Source organism: Sminthopsis crassicaudata, chromosome 4, assembly GCF_048593235.1.
Source record: "Sminthopsis crassicaudata isolate SCR6 chromosome 4, ASM4859323v1, whole genome shotgun sequence".
In the NCBI taxonomy this organism is placed as follows: domain Eukaryota; kingdom Metazoa; phylum Chordata; class Mammalia; order Dasyuromorphia; family Dasyuridae; genus Sminthopsis; species Sminthopsis crassicaudata.
In genome coordinates, this window is record NC_133620.1 from 198,509,379 (window position 1) to 198,529,151 (window position 19,773).

Here is a 19,773-nt window from a genome sequence, read left to right on the forward strand (position 1 = left end):
TAAGAGAATTACAGGATCAATCCTAAACATGTGCACCCCACATATGGGGGTTACAAAGTGGGCAAATATGGTGATGGTAGCAAAAGCACTTGGACTGGAGGCAGTAGATAGGAGTTGTGGATCAGGAATGTGAACTTTTATACCCCCCTTTCTTTTGCTAAAACTAGGATTCTATTATTTCATAATTCATTATCTTGTTGTTTAAAACCACTTGTCTTCTGAACTTCTCTGCTATGGCTAAGAGACACCATGCTTCTTTTCTTTGAGCTACATTTGAATACTAGTAATCAAACCATTAAAAATAAAACTTAAAATATATACTCATACATTATTATATATATATGATTTAATATATATTATTTAATAGTGATATATCATTTGACTTAATGTTTATATATTACATTGTGTATGTGTATATAAACATATAAATATAGCATATATGTTTTTTTTCAACTCATTTAAATAACTTTGAGGTTGTATGGCAAAATGGATAGAGCAGCCTTCGAATCAGAAACACTGGAATTTAACTCCTACCTCCAAAGCATGCGGGATATTTTAGCCTGGGTAAGTCACTTAAATTCTCAGAGCCAAGGCTAAATACCTATACCAGTAGAGGGAGTTTTCTCAGTAGAAAGTTCTTTATACCACTGGATTCACAAGTCCTATTCCTATTCCTATTAAATAAGTCAATCAATCAAAAAATATCACCAATGTTCTCTGGCAACTTTGGGGAGTGGGGAGGGGAGGGGAGGCTGTTGTTGTATCCCTCATTAGACTGTGGGTTCTTCAAGGGCAAAAACAGTCTTTTATCTTTCTTTGTATTTCCCTACATTTAGGACACAGTGTCTGGCAACCTGTAGGTGCTTAGTAAATGCTTGATGACTTACTGACTTTTTGCTTAGATTTTTATAAAAAGAGAAAATTTCTAATTTTTAAAAAAGAGAAATCATTAGGAAAAGATTCCTATACCACTAATGATAATGAAGCAAAAATCAAAGGACAAGTATAGGCAATTTACAGAGAAAATTCAAACTTTCAATAATCTCAAAAAGAGCTGCTTAAATTCACTAACAGAAAAATGCAATTCAAGACAACCTTAAGATGGTAATCTTATAACCACTAGAATCCCCCTTCATTCCCTAAAAAAAAAAGGCCAAAAAATGGTAACATCCATGTTGGATATGGGGGAAACAGGAACTCTCATATATTGCTGGTAGGCTTGGAAACTGGTACAAATATCTTAAGAAACAGAATCACTTTTTGTAATAAGTGTCACAAAACTAATCATACCCTTTTCTCCAACAATTCTAATGAATTTGGGACCAAAAATATAAAAAAAAAATCCCTATTTATACAACAATACTCATAATAAATATTGAAAACAACCAAAAATCAGAGATTGGCCAATTCATATATTCATTATTCATTAATGTAAAGGATTATTACAGTGCCATAAAAATAGTAAAGAGGAACAAAAGGAAATTTGTTGTTTAGTTGTTTTAAATCTTATCTGACTCTTCATGATCCTATTTGGGATTTTTTGGGCAAAGAGACTGGATTGCTTTTTCATTTTCCTCTCCAGCTCAAAAGACAAACAGGGGTTACGTGAATTTTTCAGGGTCATACAGATAGTAAGAGTCTGAAGTCAAACTGGAACTCAGGAAAACGAGTTTTCCTGACTCCAGGCCCAGCCCTCTATCCACCAAACCACCTAGCTTTCCAAGAAGGAAATATAGAAAGATCTCTATAAAAATACTGCAAAATACAATTAGAAATAGAATGTATACGTAACTGATTTCAACTACATTTTTTTTTAAAAGAAAAAAACTAAGCCAAAGAACTTAAGGTAGACCTCAATAGGGACATAAAAACAAATGGATTTTTTGTTGTTGTTGTTCTTGAATTCATTTGTTTCTATCATATCAATATTAAGGATTCAATGGATAAATTCTCTCTGATAACTGTATCTCTGTGGTACTGATTATAATTAAATTTATAACAGAACATTTTTCAAAGAATTACTTACTTTATTTCTTTCTCTTGGGCTAGTAAAGGTATCCTAAAATTTTTAAAGAAAAAAGAAAAGAATTAATTAGTAGATACTTTTACTGTTTTTAGTATGTGTGTGGGGAGGCATTAAACTGTTTTTTGTTGTGATCCACATATATTTTTCTTGTATCAGTATAAAATACTATAATATATAACTTTTATGGAACATATTCAAATAAATTGTGGTGTCTTACCAAACATATAGGTTGAACTGAAGAGATCTTACAATTCTTGCCTCCCCAGTCTTCAAAACTAGTATATAATCCTTTATCAAGTATATATTGTTCTCCAGTGAAATCTGGATTTTCATAAGCCACCCATCTGAAAAGGAACAAAATCACAGACTTTTTACTTCTTATAGAATTTAGATATAAGCTAGAGCAATTAAATATTTCACTTTAACATATAGAAGGGAAAAAAAGTTCTTCAGAGAGCTGCCTCCAAAATGCCATGTACTGTCTCAAGAAATAAAAGCATAATCAAGAATATTCTTTATTCAGATATGGGTTAGGTTAGAGACCTTTGGAATCCCTCTAACTCAAACATCTGACAAGTCTGTATTTGTCCCATAAATCTCCACTTCTATTCAAAGCAAAAAATATGAGTGCAATCACGAAATTAAAAGATGCTCCTTGGAAGGAAACTATGGGAAATTTACACAGCATACTAAGAAGCAGAGACACTACATTGCCCACCTCATGGTGGGCATGGTGCCTCTCAGCCATAGCAGAGTAGTTCAGAAGACAAGTGGTTTTAAACAGCAAGATAATGAATTATGAAATAATAGAATCCTACCCTTAGCAAAAGAGAGGTATAAAGTTCACATTCCTGATCCACAATCCCTGTTTACTGCCTCCAGTTCATGTGCTTTTGCTACCATCACCTGCCATATAGTCAAAGCTATGGTTTTTCTAGCAGCAATGTGTGGCTGCAAGAGTTGGACTATAAGGAATGGTAAGTACCACATAATAAACCCTTTAGAACTGTGGGGCTAGAGAAGACTTTTGAGAATCCTTTGGACAGTCAATACTTAAAGAAATTAATTCAGACTATTCATTGGAAGATCAAATACAGAAGCTGAAGCTTAAATACGGCATTCACATAATGAGAAGACAGGACTCATTGGAAAAGACTTTGATGCTGGGAAAGAACGAAAACAAAAGTAAACAGGGGCTGCAGAAAGTGAGATAAATTGATAATGACATGGAAGCAATGAACATGAGATTGGATGAACTTCAGGAGGTAACGGAAAATAGAAGCACCTGGTGTGCTATGGCTCAAAGAATCAGACACGCTGGTAGGCTTGGAAACTGGTACAAATATCTTAAGAAACAGAATCACTTTTTGTAATAAGTGTCACAAAACTAATCATACCCTTTTGTCCAACAATTCTAGTGAATTTGGGACCAAAAATATAAAAAGAAAAAAAATCCCTATTTATACAACAATACTCATAATAAATATTGAAAACAACCAAAAATCAGAGATTGGCCGATTCATATATTCATTATTCATTAATGTAAAGGATTTTTACAGTGCCATAAAAATAGTATTGGGCAACAATATACAAGATGGGAAAGAAAAAGCATGTCATGGTAGATACTACTATTGTGAACTGGACATGGAATAAAGAAGCCTTGGGTTCAAGTCATGCCTCTGTGTGACACATCCTAACTAGCTGTGTCCAATCACTTCATCTCTCGGTGTCTTCTAAACTCAGTGTTTAGACTAAAGTCTAAAGTACAGAGGAGTTGCCATTAGTGTCACTGGAAGGAGTTACCATCAGAATAAGGTGTGAAATAGAAGACAAGGGGACTTAGGGCAGAACCTTGCAAAGCCTCAATGCGAAAAAGAGAGGAGGAAATAGTTTTCTAATTCTGTCCTAATCTTTCTTTATATATAGTGCACAATAACTTCTCCAAGGAACAAATCAAAATGATAGCTAAAATCCCCTTTCACAAATCCCTTTTGCCCTCACTTTGGAATTTAATTTTCATTTGGAAAATTAAAGAAAGATCCTATGACATTTATTTACCTTTATCTTAAATCATATTAAACCCCAAAGAACTTTATTTCTAAAAAGAACCTCATAAGCTTCTTCCTCTAAGTGATCAAGCAAGAATTCCAGTTTCTGACTTCAACACCAAAATATTTCTACAGCAAGATAGTAAAAGGCTGTGTCTCTTTTGTAATAAACCACAATGACAAGTATTATTCCACAATTCAAAATGATTGGCTAAGGAAGTGGTTAGTCACAATGCACACCAACTGTTAAAATGTGTGGCATTTCTTTTCTCAGATTAAAAGATACAATTTTTTTATTTAAATTACATATCAACACATTACTTTTAATCTTTTAAATTCCTCTGAGTAACATAATTGGTAGAGATGAAAATCTGACCCCAAAGTTAAACAACAAAAAATAAGCACCTCAGGGTAAGTTGTTAATAATGGTTATACTGCATGGTGTCAACTCATGATATAGCCACTTATTAATCACACTAACAAGCTTGTTGGTGTCAATGTAATTTAATACCATCCAATTCAACCAACATTTATTAAGCTCCTACTCTGTACAAGATATTAATTTTTGGTGAGTGAGAAAGCTATTCTATTCCATTCAATAAATGTTTAAGCAAGCATCTAACACCTAAAAACTCTCTCAGGTGAGTATTCTTAGAAATACCTCAAAGTCACAGGTATTCCACTGTGCTAAATGATCCCTTATAAGCTTAAACAACACAGCCTTTCATGAGCATGTTTTGTTGTTGTAGTTCAGTCATTTCAGTCTTGATTCTTTATGTTCCCATTTGAGGTTTTCTTGGCAAAGATACTGAAATGATTTGCTATTTCCTTTTCTACATCATTTTATAGATGAGGAAACTGAGACTTATATGGCCTAAGGCCAAATTTGAATTCAGGAAGATGACTCTTCCTGACTCAGACCCATGTTTTAAACTTTTTAGAATCTCTTCACATTATACATCACATTCTATTTCACAAAATAGTGAACAAAGTGGCTGGTGCAAGTGTAATCCTCATTTTCCAAATTAAAAAAATATATTCAGAAGCACAAATAAGTGAGTTTTTAGTCACAGAAATATCTTCAGATATGCTACTCAGTGATGGTATGGGCACCACTCAGACTAAGAATGGAAAAGCCTCATCATTTGTTGTCGGCTACTAGATGATGAACTTTTCTGCTATGGCAACCCATGAAACAAAAAGAAAAATATAAGAAGTTGTGGGTGAGTTGCGATCTGAACTGTTCAAAGGAACAGTACCCACATCAATTAGATCACTGAATCATCAAAGCATGAAAATAAGTCATAAGCAGTAAAAAGAGACACAAGGGAACTCAAAATTCAAAAGCTCATTAGAAAAAGGTAGCTTTTTAGAAATTAGATTCGACCATACATTATAAGAGAAAGATGAAAGTGGCCTTAGAAATCACTAAATTCAACCCCCTTTCTTTATAGAGAAAGGAATTCATGTCTTGACAGCAGACTACAGGACCACACACCTCTAACTAATCACAGGTGATGTTTAAAAATCGCAAGTCACCTATTGCTTACACAGGGGTTGGGCTAAGTAAGTTGGGCTACCTTGACTAAAAGCATGACCTAAATCAATTTTGTATTCTATGAAATATGAGCTGCTTTCTTTCATAGAATATTCCCATTAAGCCAGTACTAATAAATTATACAAATCTAAAACCTATAATGATAAACTGGATTAAGATTTGGTTACTATCTGAAAACAACCAGAAACCTCAAATATTACAACTACTCAAAAAAGCAGAAAATATGAGGAAGAAAATAAAACCACAAAACTAAGATTCTTTATTTAGATTTAGAGTTGGAAATCATTTTGAAGATCATACCAAGAGGCAGTATAATAGAAAGACAGCAGGATTTTGAATTTGGAAGACCTGAATTCATATCCTGCCTCTTTGACTTGCGATTGTGACTTTAGGAAAGTCCTTTAAACTCTTTCAATTGTAAAATGGGGGGTGCTGGACTTAGAAGTTTCAATGATCCTTTCCAACTCTAAATCTAAAATCCAATGATAGTAGAATCTAAGTCCTTCAATTTACAGATAAGGAAACCAGGGTCCTGAGAGGTTTCAATAAAATGATTCTTTACAGGGTTTAGTAAGACTGCATATGAACGAACACAAGTTCCCTGCCTCTTTATCTAAAGCTCTTTCCATTGACCCATTACCTACTAGTCAGCTGACTTCAGATATTAACAGGGGGAACACAAAAGACACTGTTGATTCCATTTTCCAAAATGTCTATTTTTCTTAAGCAGAATTCTTGTGAGCAAAATGCTAACTCTTTTAAGGGTAAGTTTCAGCTACAGAGTATGCTTCTTGTATGTACACATTCTCTCCCTCATTCAAATGCTAGTTCTTAAAGGGGAGAGGGGCTATTTTACTTTTTCTTTGTATATTCTCTTCATCCCTCCCCCCCAAACTCAGAGTAACATAGTGATGAAATAGTTAAGAAATTAATTCTTGTTGACAGATTGAATCACATCACATACATGAAAGAGCACTGAATTAAGAACCCTAAAACCCTATATGTCATTAATTATTAAGCCTGGAATTTTACATTTCTGGGCCTTTATTTATCTACAAAAGGAATGGAAGAAAAAAACAGCTAACTTATCAAGCACCTACTCTGTACTCATTTTACAAATCTCATTTGATCTTCACAATAACCCAGAGAGATAGAAGCCATTATTATTCACATTTTACAGTTGAAAAAACTGAGAAGTTAAGGACAGGCCCAGAGTCACATAACTAGTTAACTATTTGCAGTCGAATTTAATTCTGCTGACTCCAATAAAGTTGAAACATATGGTTTCGAAAGTTTCTTTCCACTCTAGAAAGGCTTGTTCAAGGAAAGGTAAAATTCCTTAAAGCATATTACAAATGCTCATATCATCAACTAATGGTGGATATACTGTGGGCAAGCTTCCACTAGGCAAGAGAATTGATTTTTTTGTCTGTAGAAAGTCTCCTCTACATCTCCCATTCCATCCAGCTGTCTTCTCCCCCCCACCCCACCCCCCCAAAAAAGCCCAAACCAAATTATGATTTACAAATGAGACAAATTAAGGCTAATTATTTATATCACAAAAAGTTCCACTGGAATTGTTCAGTATCACACTCAAATTACAATTTTAGTTCACAAAAATAATTTATACACATTTTCATGTACCTCCAAAATCTAAAAAGTGAGGTTCAGTTCTAATTTCTAGCAGCTTCTCAGAATCACATTATCTACAGATTAGAACTATTTGCTTAAATCAAATCAAATCTTTAATACTGTGCTGTTTTTTCAATATCCCTTGCAAGGCTTTATTTACTACTGGCAAGAAAGTCTCCAGTGGATTTGGGATCTCATCAATGTATTTCCTATAACAAGTAAAATCCCAACCCTGTTCAACTATGAAGCTTTTGTCTGAGTCTGTTTATAAATTTCTGTGAAGATGGGGAGTGGTAGGGTCAGACTAATCTCAGACTAGCCCCCACCCCTAACATGTTGAAGGCTTCCTTATACTCTTTACACTGTGTAGATACTAGCAGAATATGTTCTATTCCAATAACATATTTTCAGATTCTTTCCCAAAGTGACTTGGTTGGTTATAAAATAAAATGAACCTTTCATTTGTAGCTGGGTGGATATGCTCCAAAACTATCATTAGTCTATAATATTTGAGTGAATTTTTTTTGTTGTTGTTGGGGGGATGGAAAGGGACTGGGATGGAGAGTAAGGAGAATAAAATAAGTAAATTGCTTATTAGCATTTGAAAAAAATTCAAAACACCAAAATAAACTAATCTGGAAGTTATACACAGGGCTAACAATTATCATTGAGTATCATTTCCTATAGAGGTGCATCAAATAAAGGTATCCTCATTTCCCCAATAATCAGTTTCTAAAATCTACCAAATTATGTTGTGTGACATATAATAGATAGATACAGAGATAATATAGATAAACAATACATTTGTGCTCAATTCTGATTATACCAAATCTAGATCTAGACTTTTTTGCAAAGAAAATTCATCACTGCTTTTCCCTTTCACTGCATTTCAAGTCTGCACCTGAATATTCCTTGTTTACAGCATTAAAGAAAGATAAAGTCACAAGTGCTGACAAGCTCCAAGTAGATAGCATAATTGCTCTGTAAAATGTGTAACTAACAAAAATTAAGGTATAATTGCATAACACATCTTAGTTTTCTATAATGGACCAAGAAAAATGAAAGTAGCACTGCTTTAATTTTACTGGTCTTGTCTCAAAAAATGTTTAATTTTGCTAGGAGAAATTTTTTGAAAAGAGGAAAATTTTCTCTTAGATTAGAAGTAACATTTTAAATGACTTGGCAATATTTGAAAATTTAATTATTAATATGAGAAGGATAATTTCTCATTGCCATGAATTATTTGGTCAAAAAGTAACATCATTTTCTTATAAATTTACTGGTCAGATTCAAATTTAAATATTATATTCAGTTCTAGAGCAAATAAATGAATCACCAATAGTTATAAAAGCCTACTGAGTCATTCCAGGAGCTACTGCAACAAACAGGAATTTCAAAAAAGCCTATCTGGTTACTAGAGGTCTGCTTAAAACACCTATATGTGATTTCCTTGATGAGGCACTTTCTGTAGCAATCTTCACTAAGAAATAAAGATCCAAACTAAGCAACTTTTTCACTAACAAAAATCATGCAAGGAAAATATAAAGAGCCTGGCTCTAACCCCTTTTTTTAGAAAAAAAAAATCTATTGGACACTGACAGTCTACATCTTACAAACACGATGTGCTCAAAAGATGTATATTCTGAATTACAATTTAGGGTTATTTTACTTATTTATTCAAAACACATTTATGTAAATTACAAGGCAAGAATCTGAACAGAAGACACAAAAGGGACTGGAGTTGTGATTTCACTGATATAATGAACTTCTAGGAAAAGAAATTCATTCTATCAATGTAAAAGAAAGCAAGTTGGAATAAGATGAAGCCACCAAATCTCAGATTGGAAGGAACCATAAGGCAACCTAAACAAGAATGCACATGGTTATTCAGGCCTAATGCTTAAAAATCTCCAGGAGTCCCAACTAACTTCACATTCCTCTTTTAAATATTTCTAGTTATTAGGAAATTTTTTTTCTTACATCAAGTTTAAATGTGCTCCTGTCTAACCTCTTGCTCAAATTCTATCCATTTTCATGTCAAATACTTGAAAATAGCCATCAGATGTCCTAGCCTTCTCTTCTCCAGGCCAAACTATGCCAGTTCCTTGAACTAATACTTATCGGGCACGTTCTTTGCTATGTGGGCTATCTTTCCTTGAACAGTCTCCAAATAACAATTTTTTTTTTCTTAAAGCAGTGCCCAGAATGGAACATTAGATGTGTTCTGGAGAGTGGAGAATCCTGGAGATTATGCCTCATTTAATGATGCTCAAGATCACATGCAATCATCTCTTACTATTGATTCATGTAGAACTTGCAGTCTATTAAGGGGTATCACTATACAAAACATTGATAACTATAATACAAAATGCTACATTGATAATTGCCTTAGAGAAGTGCGAAACAAGTGCTAAGGGCAGTAACAGGGGAAGATTGTTACTGGTAAATCAAAAAAGACTTTATGGAAGCAATGTCATTTGATTTGGATGCTTCAAAACCCTGGCAAGAGGGTAAGGGAGTACTGCAGGCACAGAATAGTGTGAGTAGAATACTTGTTGAATCGAACAGAAGTAGGAAGATAAAGAGGGTATTTTGGGAACAGATATCAATTCAGTTCGGCTGATAATTAGAGCGTGTTGTGAGGATACACTGGACAAAGCAAGGTGGCACCAGTCTGTCAGGTAAAAGAGTTTGAAAGTTTTTCCATAGAAAATAGAGTCATTCAAGAGTTCTGAAAAGAGGATAAGCATCCCTTGATCCATGTGCAAAAAAAAAAAAACTTATTTTATAATAGTACGAAAGATGAATTAAAGAGAGGAAAGAGCATGGGGTGGGAAGGCCTATTAAGAATCTATTGCCACAATATATCTTCAACAAAGAGAAGATCTAATTCAGTTTAAACTATATTGGATTACTTGCTGTCTAAGGGAGAGGAAAGGAGGGAGGGATTTGAAACAAAGGGTTTTGCAAGGGTAAATGTTGAAAATTATATTTGCATGTATTTTGAAAAATAAAAAATTATTATTTTTAAAAATTAAGAAATATAGCAAAAAAGAACCTATTGCTATATTTCAGATGGGTAGAAATCAGGTTAATTCTAAGATGGTGAATATGGGTGCTACAGATATTACATAGGTAACTGAACAAATATAAAGTGAGAGAATCAATTATAGCCCAATATTTTAAACATGAGAAATAAAGTAAAGGGTGCCAATGCCAGAAACAGCTGCTAAAAGAAAAAGTAGGCTTAAGGGGACACTCAAGTGGCAATGTGTGATAGGCATGTAGAAATATATGTAATTCCATTTTGGAAGGAACCTCAAGATTAGAAATATAAATTTGGGTTATATCTGTGTGACAACTACATATTTGAATGATGCAATGATCAAGGGTGAGAAGAAAGAGAAAGAATCACAGTATAATAAGAGCCAGAGTTTAAAAGGGAACTAAGAGGCTAGGTCCATGAACTTAAAAAAAAAATTGATATCTATTTCAATATAATTAGTTTCCTTTGTAACTCTATATATTTTATGCATTTAAAAATATTATTCTAAGTGGTACATATGAGTATCATATGATCCCAAAAGGTCCATGACAAAAAGGTTAAAAATTCTTGATCTAAAAAATTACAAAAGGAGAAAATGATAAATATTGTAAAATAGGCACAACAGTGCACTGTTACTGGGGGTGTGAATAAATCCAAACATCCTGGCAAACCATTTGGTCCAAGTGTACGTACTTTTGAGACAGTTATTAAAACTAGGCCTAGACCCCAGAGGTCAAAGAAAAAGGAAACTGGCCCATGTGTACAAAAAATATTTACACCAGCTCCTTTTGTATGTGTGTGTGTATCCATCAGTTGGGGAATGCCTGAACAAATCATGGTAAATGAATGTAATTGAATACTATTGAGCCATAAGAAATGACAAAATAGAAAGTTTCAGAGGAAATAGAAAAGATCTCAATGAATATATGCAGTGAAGTGAGTACAATTAGGAAAACAAATTAGACAATGACAATCACATTACAGAGAAAAAGAAAAGTCTAAAGACTTTAGAACTCTGTACAATGCAATGATAAACCACAAATTTAAGACTAAAGACTATTAAAAATTACATATGAATTTAAAATACAGACACACATATTTTCAGGAATAATCAACATGGAAATTTGTTTTGCTGGACTATGAGCAATTATGATTAGAATTTTATTGGGGGGTAAGGAGCTTAGTTGTTGTTCATTTGGGCAAGCATATAAATGTATATGAGGACAAATAATTTTTTTTTAAATCATGATCCAATGTAAAATGAATGAAGTTGAAAAGTCAAGGAAGAAAGAAGGCATTTAAAAAGGAAATATAATGAAAAATAAAATATATGAAAAAAAATAAAATCATAATCCAGTTTCCTTTCTTCATGACTGTAATATAACAGTCAATCACCCCCATGCCTGGATATTCTCTTCCCTCCTGGTTTCTCCTTATACTGATACCTCATTCTCTCCTTCTAGCTATCTGGCCATATCCTCTCAGCCTCCATGATGAATCATCATCCAACACCCTATCTCTAAATTTGGTGGAGCCAAAGGTTCTGTTTTGGACCCTGTTACTGTTTCTCCTCAGTGATCCCCCTTCAATTCCCAAGGGATGGCTGATCATCTTTACACAGACACCTCAACATTTATATTTCTAGTCCTAATGTCTTTATTATGTTTCAGTTGTATATACCCAACTTCTTATTTCATGTTTCTAAACAGATGTTCTGTAGATTTCTCATGTTCAACATTTTTAAAAAATCTATTATCTTTCTCCAAAAGCCCACATCTTTTCCAAACTACATTATTCCTATCAAAAGTAGCATTTTATTTTTAATTCACAGCCTCAAAAGTCATCCTTGACTCCTCATGTTCCTTCATGACCATATCCAATCAGTTGTCAAGTCTTATTGATTCTATCTATACATCTCAAATCTGTCTCATTCTTGTCTATTCTCATGGTCACCATCTTATTTCAAGCCTTTACCATATCTCATTCATATTATTGGCACAGCCTCCTAATAGGGCTCTTTGTCTCAAGATTCTTCTATGACTATTCCAACTTCCAATGAGTTGACAAAGTGTCCAAACACCAGAATCATGCAACTTTCCTACTTAAAACCTTAGAGGCAATAGGATAAAATGCAAATTCCTTTTCCTAATCTGGTTCCAAACAATCTTTCCAGGTTATAATACATTACTCTCCTTTATATATTCCACATTCTAACCAAATTGGCCTATGGCCTAGTCTTCATATATGACATCCTATTTCAGATCCATGCCTTTAAACACACTGTCTCTTGTGCCTCTCATGAACCCAGGGGTTCCTTCAAAACTGAGTTCAAATAAAACCTCCAACAGAAGGCCTAACTGCTCTGTGGTCTGGCTCTGTGACCTTTTTCAACTGAAATGTTTCTCTCCAAAGTCACTGATGATCTCTTAATTGCCAAATCAAATGGCTTTTTCTCAGTCCTTATCTGTAGTATTTAAAACTATTGTACCTTGTCACAAGGAACAGTATGTATTGTCACAACTTTTAACTGAGGGCAGCTACCAAAAGGTGAGTCTCTCCTATTATTTTCTAAATACACTCATACAAGGTGATATTAATTACAATGGGTTAAATTTATCATCTCTAAAAAGATCATACATCATATATATATGCATATACTGAAATGGGGAGATTTTATATATGTATACATATGTATGTGTGTACACAGTTGTGTACATATATGTATGTGCTTATATCCCTTGCTATATCATCTGTAAAATTAGCTAGAAAAAGAAAACCACTCCAGTATCTTTGCCAAGAAAAATCCAAATGGGGTCATGAAGTGTCAAACATGACCAAAATAAATGAACAATAAAATGTCACTATAGTAAATATCATCAGTAATGCATGCATGTATATGTGTGTATATATTCATATATACACATATACATATGCATATAAGTGAACATACAACACATAAAAGCTTGATATACCATTATAATTATTGCCCTTTCTAATAATGTGTGTTGGGCAGCCAGGTGGTAGAGAGGATAGAATGCTGGACCTGGACTGAGGAAGATTCATATCCAGGGTCAGAAATTTATTGACTTTGTGAACCTAAGCAAGTCACTTAACCCTGTTTGCCTCAGTTTTATTATCTGCAAAATGAGGTGGGAAAAAAAATGGCAAGTACTCTAATATTTTTGTCAAGAAAACCCCAAGTGGGAGCATGAAAAGTCGGACATGACTGAATGGCTGGACAATAGTAAAATAAATATATATGTATACATATCATACCCATATTAGAAAAGGGTATTTACTAAGGTGGTATATCAAGGGTGTGTGTGTGTGTGTGTGTGTGTGTGTGTGTGTGTGTGTGTGTGTGTGTGTGTGTGTGTGTGAAAAGAAAAAGAATATAAAAAGTGATCCACTGAAGAAGGAAATGGCAAACTCTTCCAGTATTTTTGCCAAGAAAACTCCATGAACAGTATTAAAATGCCAAAAGAAAAGACACCAAAAGATGAGCTCTTTAGGCTGGAAAGCATGCAGAAGGGCTTGGTGTGCTATGTTCCATTAAGTTGTGGAGAATCAGACGTGATTGAGCAACAATATAGCATGTGTGACACAGGATTGCAACAGTTTCTAGAATGAGAAGAAGCAAGGTCTCCGTATATGCCTCAGAGGATTATGTTGAATATTCTAGTCTGAATCTCAAAGTACAGTGACAAGCAGATAAACCAAAGAAACTTCTGCCCTCACCCTCTTGACTTTTGCTACCATATATAACTCCTACCCTAGACAGACCCTGGATTAGTGCAAGGGCCATATTAGAGGTGAGGACATGGATAGGGATTCCCTAGCAGCACTAGGACCTGCATTGAGTGAAGGAGAAAGGATAGGGAAGACAGGATGATGTAACAGAGTGGTGGAACTAGTTAGAAAGACCTTGGTTAAAATATCACTCTAGACAAATATAGGGCAAAAACAGAGTGGTGGAACTAGTTAGAAAGACCTTGGTTAAAGTATCACTCTAGACAAATACAGGGCAAATACAGTTTCCACATCTGTAAAATGGGGATGACAACAGCACCTACCATACAAAATCACTGAGATATCATGTATAAAGTGCTTTCCAAATCTTAAAGCAATGTTGGGCATAAATGTTAGTTGTTGTTGTTGTTATTATTAATAGTAAATCTGAGGGTACAACAAAGAGGAAGAGAAGCAATTGTAACCATTAAGTAAGGGAAGATGTTCTCAAGTTTCTCTTAGATACAAGGAACATGAATAAGTCAGTCACCAGGGGCTGCCTGTACATACCTAACCCCTTGTAAATTAAAGAGCCCATCCCAATAAAAATTCTAGAAGGAAGTAAGCTGAAAGAAAGTAAATCATTTTACTCCAGACCTGGAGCTTAAGATTTCAGAAATAAGACCAACTGGGATCCTTTGATGTTTTATGTTTCATTAAATACAGAAAAAATACAGTAACATGCCATTGTGAGGGCTAAGAGGAGAAGGCAAAGGTGGCTCTGACAATAGGTACAAAGGTTCCACTTTTATTTCCCTCATGTGCTAATGAATAGCCTTGAAGGAACAAAACTGAGCATTTATGTGCTTCCTTTCTCAAGATGAATGAGGGTGATCTGCCCATTGGTTCCCATATGCCTGATTCCATTCCTTAACATCTTAGTATACAATAGTTTCATCAGAAAGAACTCTAACAGCATTTACCATCAAAATGATCTGCATTAAGACAATTCATGTATCCAATTTTTGTTGGGCAGCATATTTGTGGAAATATGTATAGAAGAATAGTACATGTTTAACATATATATTGGATTTCTTGGCATGTAGGGGAGAGAGTAAGGAGAAAGGAGGGAAAAAATTTGGAACACAAGGATTTGAAAGGGTGAATGTTGAAAATTATCCATGCATATGTTTTGAAAATAAAAAAGCTATAATTAAAAAAAATCACATAAAATGATCCAATACAAATAAGCTATGACATCATTTAAGATATAAAAGTGTTCTAAAAAGTCTTAGTGCAGTTTAAAGCTGTTATTGTACAGTCATTTTCACTCTAGACCAAATCTTCATGACACCATTTGGGGTTTTCTTGGCAAAGATACTAGAGTGATTTGTCTTTTTCTCCTCCAGCTCATTTTAAAGATGAGGAAACTGAGGCAAAAAGGGTTGAATGATTTGTCCAGTATCATACAGCTAGAAAGTGCCTAGGTCAAATTTGAGCACAAGAAGATGAGTTTCCCTGACTCCATGTCTGATATGCTATCATCACACTACATAGCTTCCTGATATAAAGCTTTAATTCATACTAAGACTTTTTAGGATGGCTTGTACCATTTTCTGAACATTAAGATTCTAATCTTCCAGATTAAAGAACAATAAAAGCTATTTCCTACTAAGAGAAAAAAAAGCTACAAGTCCTAAGCTTCATCCTACCAAGATAATACTACTTAACACCACAGTGATGATAATGTGTAAAACAGTAAAGACATAATGGACATAATTATAATCCTTAGTGGAGCAAGGTGATGGTTGAGGAAGCATATGACCAAAAATGTAATTAATTGTTAGCAAGTCATTTCTTTACTCACAACCTTTCTCTGAACAAAAGTTAAACCACCAAAAAATGAGAAATGGTTATGTACCACCAGCTACAATTGCTCAATTATTTGGTTTAATCTGATTTATATGAAAGGCACTATTTGGTTGGGAATGAGAAAGCAATGTTTGCTTAAAAGTGCTGTATAGATGAAATAAAATGTAATAAAATCTTTTCTAGAAATAAAGCATTCAATTACTTAATCCAAGTTACATAACTTTTCTACTTAATTTTCCAATTTCATGTAAATATAGTTTTCAAGATCCATAATTAAAAAAAAAAATCATGTCCATGTAAAAATCACATTGAAGGAAAAAAAAAAAAAAAGGAAAAATTCAGGACTTTCCTAAAAGTAGGGTATGGGTTGTTAGTTGAAGGGGAACACCCGAAAGCAGAAGCTTTTTCTGAGTTAACAATGGTCCACAGGCTAACAAGTCATTTTCTAGGCTGATCCATATGATGAGACCAGTTTTACTTTAAAAAAAAAAAAAAAAAAAAAAAAAAGGACAGAGATAAGAGAACAACCACATGGAAACAAAGGAGACATTTGTTTTTTCACCAGATATGCAAAACGTAAATAATTAACACAGCACAAAACTGAACAGGAGAAGATCATGCTGGATCACATTCTGCAAAGAACACAGCACTTTCAAGTTATTTCCTGACACCGAAGCCCATCTTTTAAACACTAACATTATCTGAGGGATATTGATTTGAATCCCAGAACACCATTATGCTTGGTGAGCTTAAGTGGGTTTATTACCCATTTAAGTGGATAATTTATTTTCAAGAAGTAATATGAAAGACATACACAAGGACAAAGAAATGAATCATTCCAGAATGAAGGACAAATGGAAGGCAAACCAAATGCCACTCTGGTATCCATGAAATGAATAGTATAAGAACTAGAGGAAGACTTTTAGAATTTTGGGGTAGATGCTCTAGGAGAATTTACAAAGCAAAAAAAAAAAAAAAAAAAAAAAAAAAAAAAGGATAAGAATCCTAATTAACTATAAAAGACATATGAAGAAAAGATGTTATGTGCATCCAGAGAAAGAACTGATAAATAGATATATAGAATAATATACTTATTTGTCTCTAACGATAACCATTTCTAGAGCAGAGTGGTTGGAGGTGATGGGAAGGACTGGAGAAAGAAATAAAAAAAGAAAAAGAAAAAATTACATAACTTTTATTTTTAAAAAGAATAGAAAGTTGTACACAGCAGATTTGTAATTGCATGTACAATCATCTTTTTGCTATATTATAGGGAGATCATGGATTCAATTTCAAATAAGTAGATAAGCTAAAAAATTATTAAATATGCTAAAATATTTCACTAAAACAATTTTTAGAATGCAGATATTTTACTTACACTCCACTTAATACATTAATGGACTGTGTCTTTACTCCATAGCCAGTATCCTTTAAATTGGCAACAATTCCTAAAACGTCAATATTTGAACCTTTGGTTCCAAAGTTTTTTTCACTATACATTATCATGTGAGCATTTGAAAAATCCTGTTAAAAAATGAAGAAGCAAAAAGTTAAAAAAATTATATTTATAATTTTAAGAGTATTGACTATCAATTTTTCTTTGTACTTACACCTAATATAGGTCGTAAAGACTTCAGTTCTCCATCATAGCCACCCCAATCTTGCCATTCCTTGTATTCACCTTCTTCTAGCAAATACTGATGTCCTGTAAATCCTGGTTTCTCAAAAGCAACCCAACTATGAGAAACAAAATCAATAAATAGTTAAAATGTTATAGTTTTTTTTTCAAATTTTTATTCCATTTCAGTAACAAAAATAATTTTAATTATTTTCCCCAAGTTTTTATTCATTTTTCAATAACTAATAAAACTTATGAGACAATGACAGATTCATGAGTTGCAACTATCAGTATTTTGCTCTAAAATGAAAAAAAAAAAAGATTTACTAACAGCCCAAGGAAATACATGTCAGGAATTACTTGAGAGAGCTGTAAGCTAGTGAGATGCATGCATTTAACAAGAAATATGACATGAAAAGAGCTTTGATAAGTCAAAAAGGAAAAACAATTTCATATAATGGAATTTTTTAAAAGGTCAATAAAAAGAAGGCATTTGAGATCATATTTCTAAACAACAAAAGCTTCAATTGTATAATTCAACACTGAACAGGGAAAACAATCTATAAAAATCTAAAAAAATAAAATAAAATCTTCCTTCACTATGTTCAGTCATAATTTGGTTGGAATACAGTACTAATTGTTCCAGGAATTTGATTTTGTATAGGGCAGTGATTATTATTTCACTTATTCCAACCCCTAATCCCTTCCATTCTGACAGTCCAATCAGCATCACTCAGATGTGTAATGCTAGCAATCGATGACTTGGGGGACAAATCCATCATGCTATTGTGTCTCCAGCACCACTTTTACATACAAAGAACAGCTTGTGTATTAATTTATCAGAGGGGAAAATGATACTAATACTTTCTTTCCACTTACATGCCTCCTAGAACTTTTATAGACCCTATTGATTTCAATGGCAAATTATCTTCTTCAACTTCTTCTGTTTCATCTCCTTCTATGATGAAATCACACATTTCTGTTTCTAGTTCCACACATTTTCCTTCAAAAAAAGGCTTTTCGTAAATAATAACCTATAGTAGAAACGAAATATACCATCAATTTGTAAGAACACATATGGTCTGACAGCTCAGTATTAAAACAACCAATTTTAAAATGTTTATAACTGTGGCCTTTTGTCATATTTTATTATTTAGGAAATTAACTCAAGTTAAAAATTGCTTTCACATGTAATTAGAAAAAAAAAAACAAAAAATATCATCTTAAAAAATTAACTCAAATATGGCATTCTGAGATAAAAAGATAGCACAAAAGACAAGATGTTCTCCTCTGACACTTCTATGTGGACCATAAGCAAGTGCCTTAAAGGGGAGTGTATAGATCACTGAGCCTAGAGTCAGGAAGACCTGAGTACATAGGTCATTTAAATTCTTCCTATCTCAGTTTTCTCAGCTATAAAATAGAGATAATGGCCCTGATCTCAAAAGGTTATTGTGAACATCAAACTAGATTATATTGCAAAGTACTTAACACAATGCTTAGCACATAGTAAACATTATTTAAATGTTAGTTATTATTATTGATCTGAGCTCAACCCTTAACACTTCTTGATGTTGTTAAGTGTGTCCAACTTAACAGGTGTTAAGGTGTGTCCAACCTCAGGAAAAGTCAATTAACCTCTTAGTGTACCCAGGTAACACTCTCTCTAAAAATGATAAGTGGCCAACTGCATCAGGGTAAGTCTTTTTCATTCTAGATGTTCCCTCTGTGGATAAAATCAGAGGCCCAGTCCTACTCCTATTCCTACACTTTCCCCTTGCTCCCCTCCAAAAAAAAAAAAAAAAAGATGCAATGGAATATATAACTTTTTTTTTTCTTTTTTTTTTTTACCTTTGGATCTGAAGGGAATTCAACTTTTCTACCACCCTGAAAAAAAAAAAGAAAGAACCATCATTCTTCTGAGAGCAAATTGATTTAAGAATAAGAAAACTTGGGATTGAATTCCTGACAACACTTGGGTAGTTTTAAAAATTGTCTCCAAGTTCATAAGAGTCAAGGTAACTAATCCCCTTCTCCACCCCCATCAAAATGTGTCTTTAAATCAACCCCTGTAAAGAGATTAGATCCTTTTACTAAATTTCAATCAAACAGAAAGCCTATGGCATTCTTAAAAGTACAGTGTGTCCCAACAACTTATTTCAATTTTAAATTGCTAAAACTTAAAACTGGGACACATCTCTGATGGCCATTTAAATAAAAAAAAAAGAATATAGCCAACAGATT

The 19,773-nt window shown here is 33.5% G+C and overlaps 1 protein-coding gene across 2 annotated transcripts in view; it reads right to left on the reverse strand.

Moving 5' to 3' along the window:
- The window catches only part of CRYBG1 (crystallin beta-gamma domain containing 1), a 252,229-nt gene that overhangs the window by 27,091 nt on the left and 205,365 nt on the right, over positions 1 to 19,773 (reverse strand). For both annotated transcript variants that reach the window (XM_074310169.1, XM_074310170.1), the window contains 6 exons: positions 19,381 to 19,416; positions 18,409 to 18,563; positions 17,522 to 17,648; positions 17,290 to 17,435; positions 2,244 to 2,370; positions 2,027 to 2,059 (listed from right to left, as the gene is read on the reverse strand). In XM_074310169.1, coding sequence (XP_074166270.1) covers positions 2,027 to 2,059; positions 2,244 to 2,370; positions 17,290 to 17,435; positions 17,522 to 17,648; positions 18,409 to 18,563; positions 19,381 to 19,416 — 624 coding nt within the window. The remainder of the gene's footprint in view (positions 1 to 2,026; positions 2,060 to 2,243; positions 2,371 to 17,289; positions 17,436 to 17,521; positions 17,649 to 18,408; positions 18,564 to 19,380; positions 19,417 to 19,773) is intronic.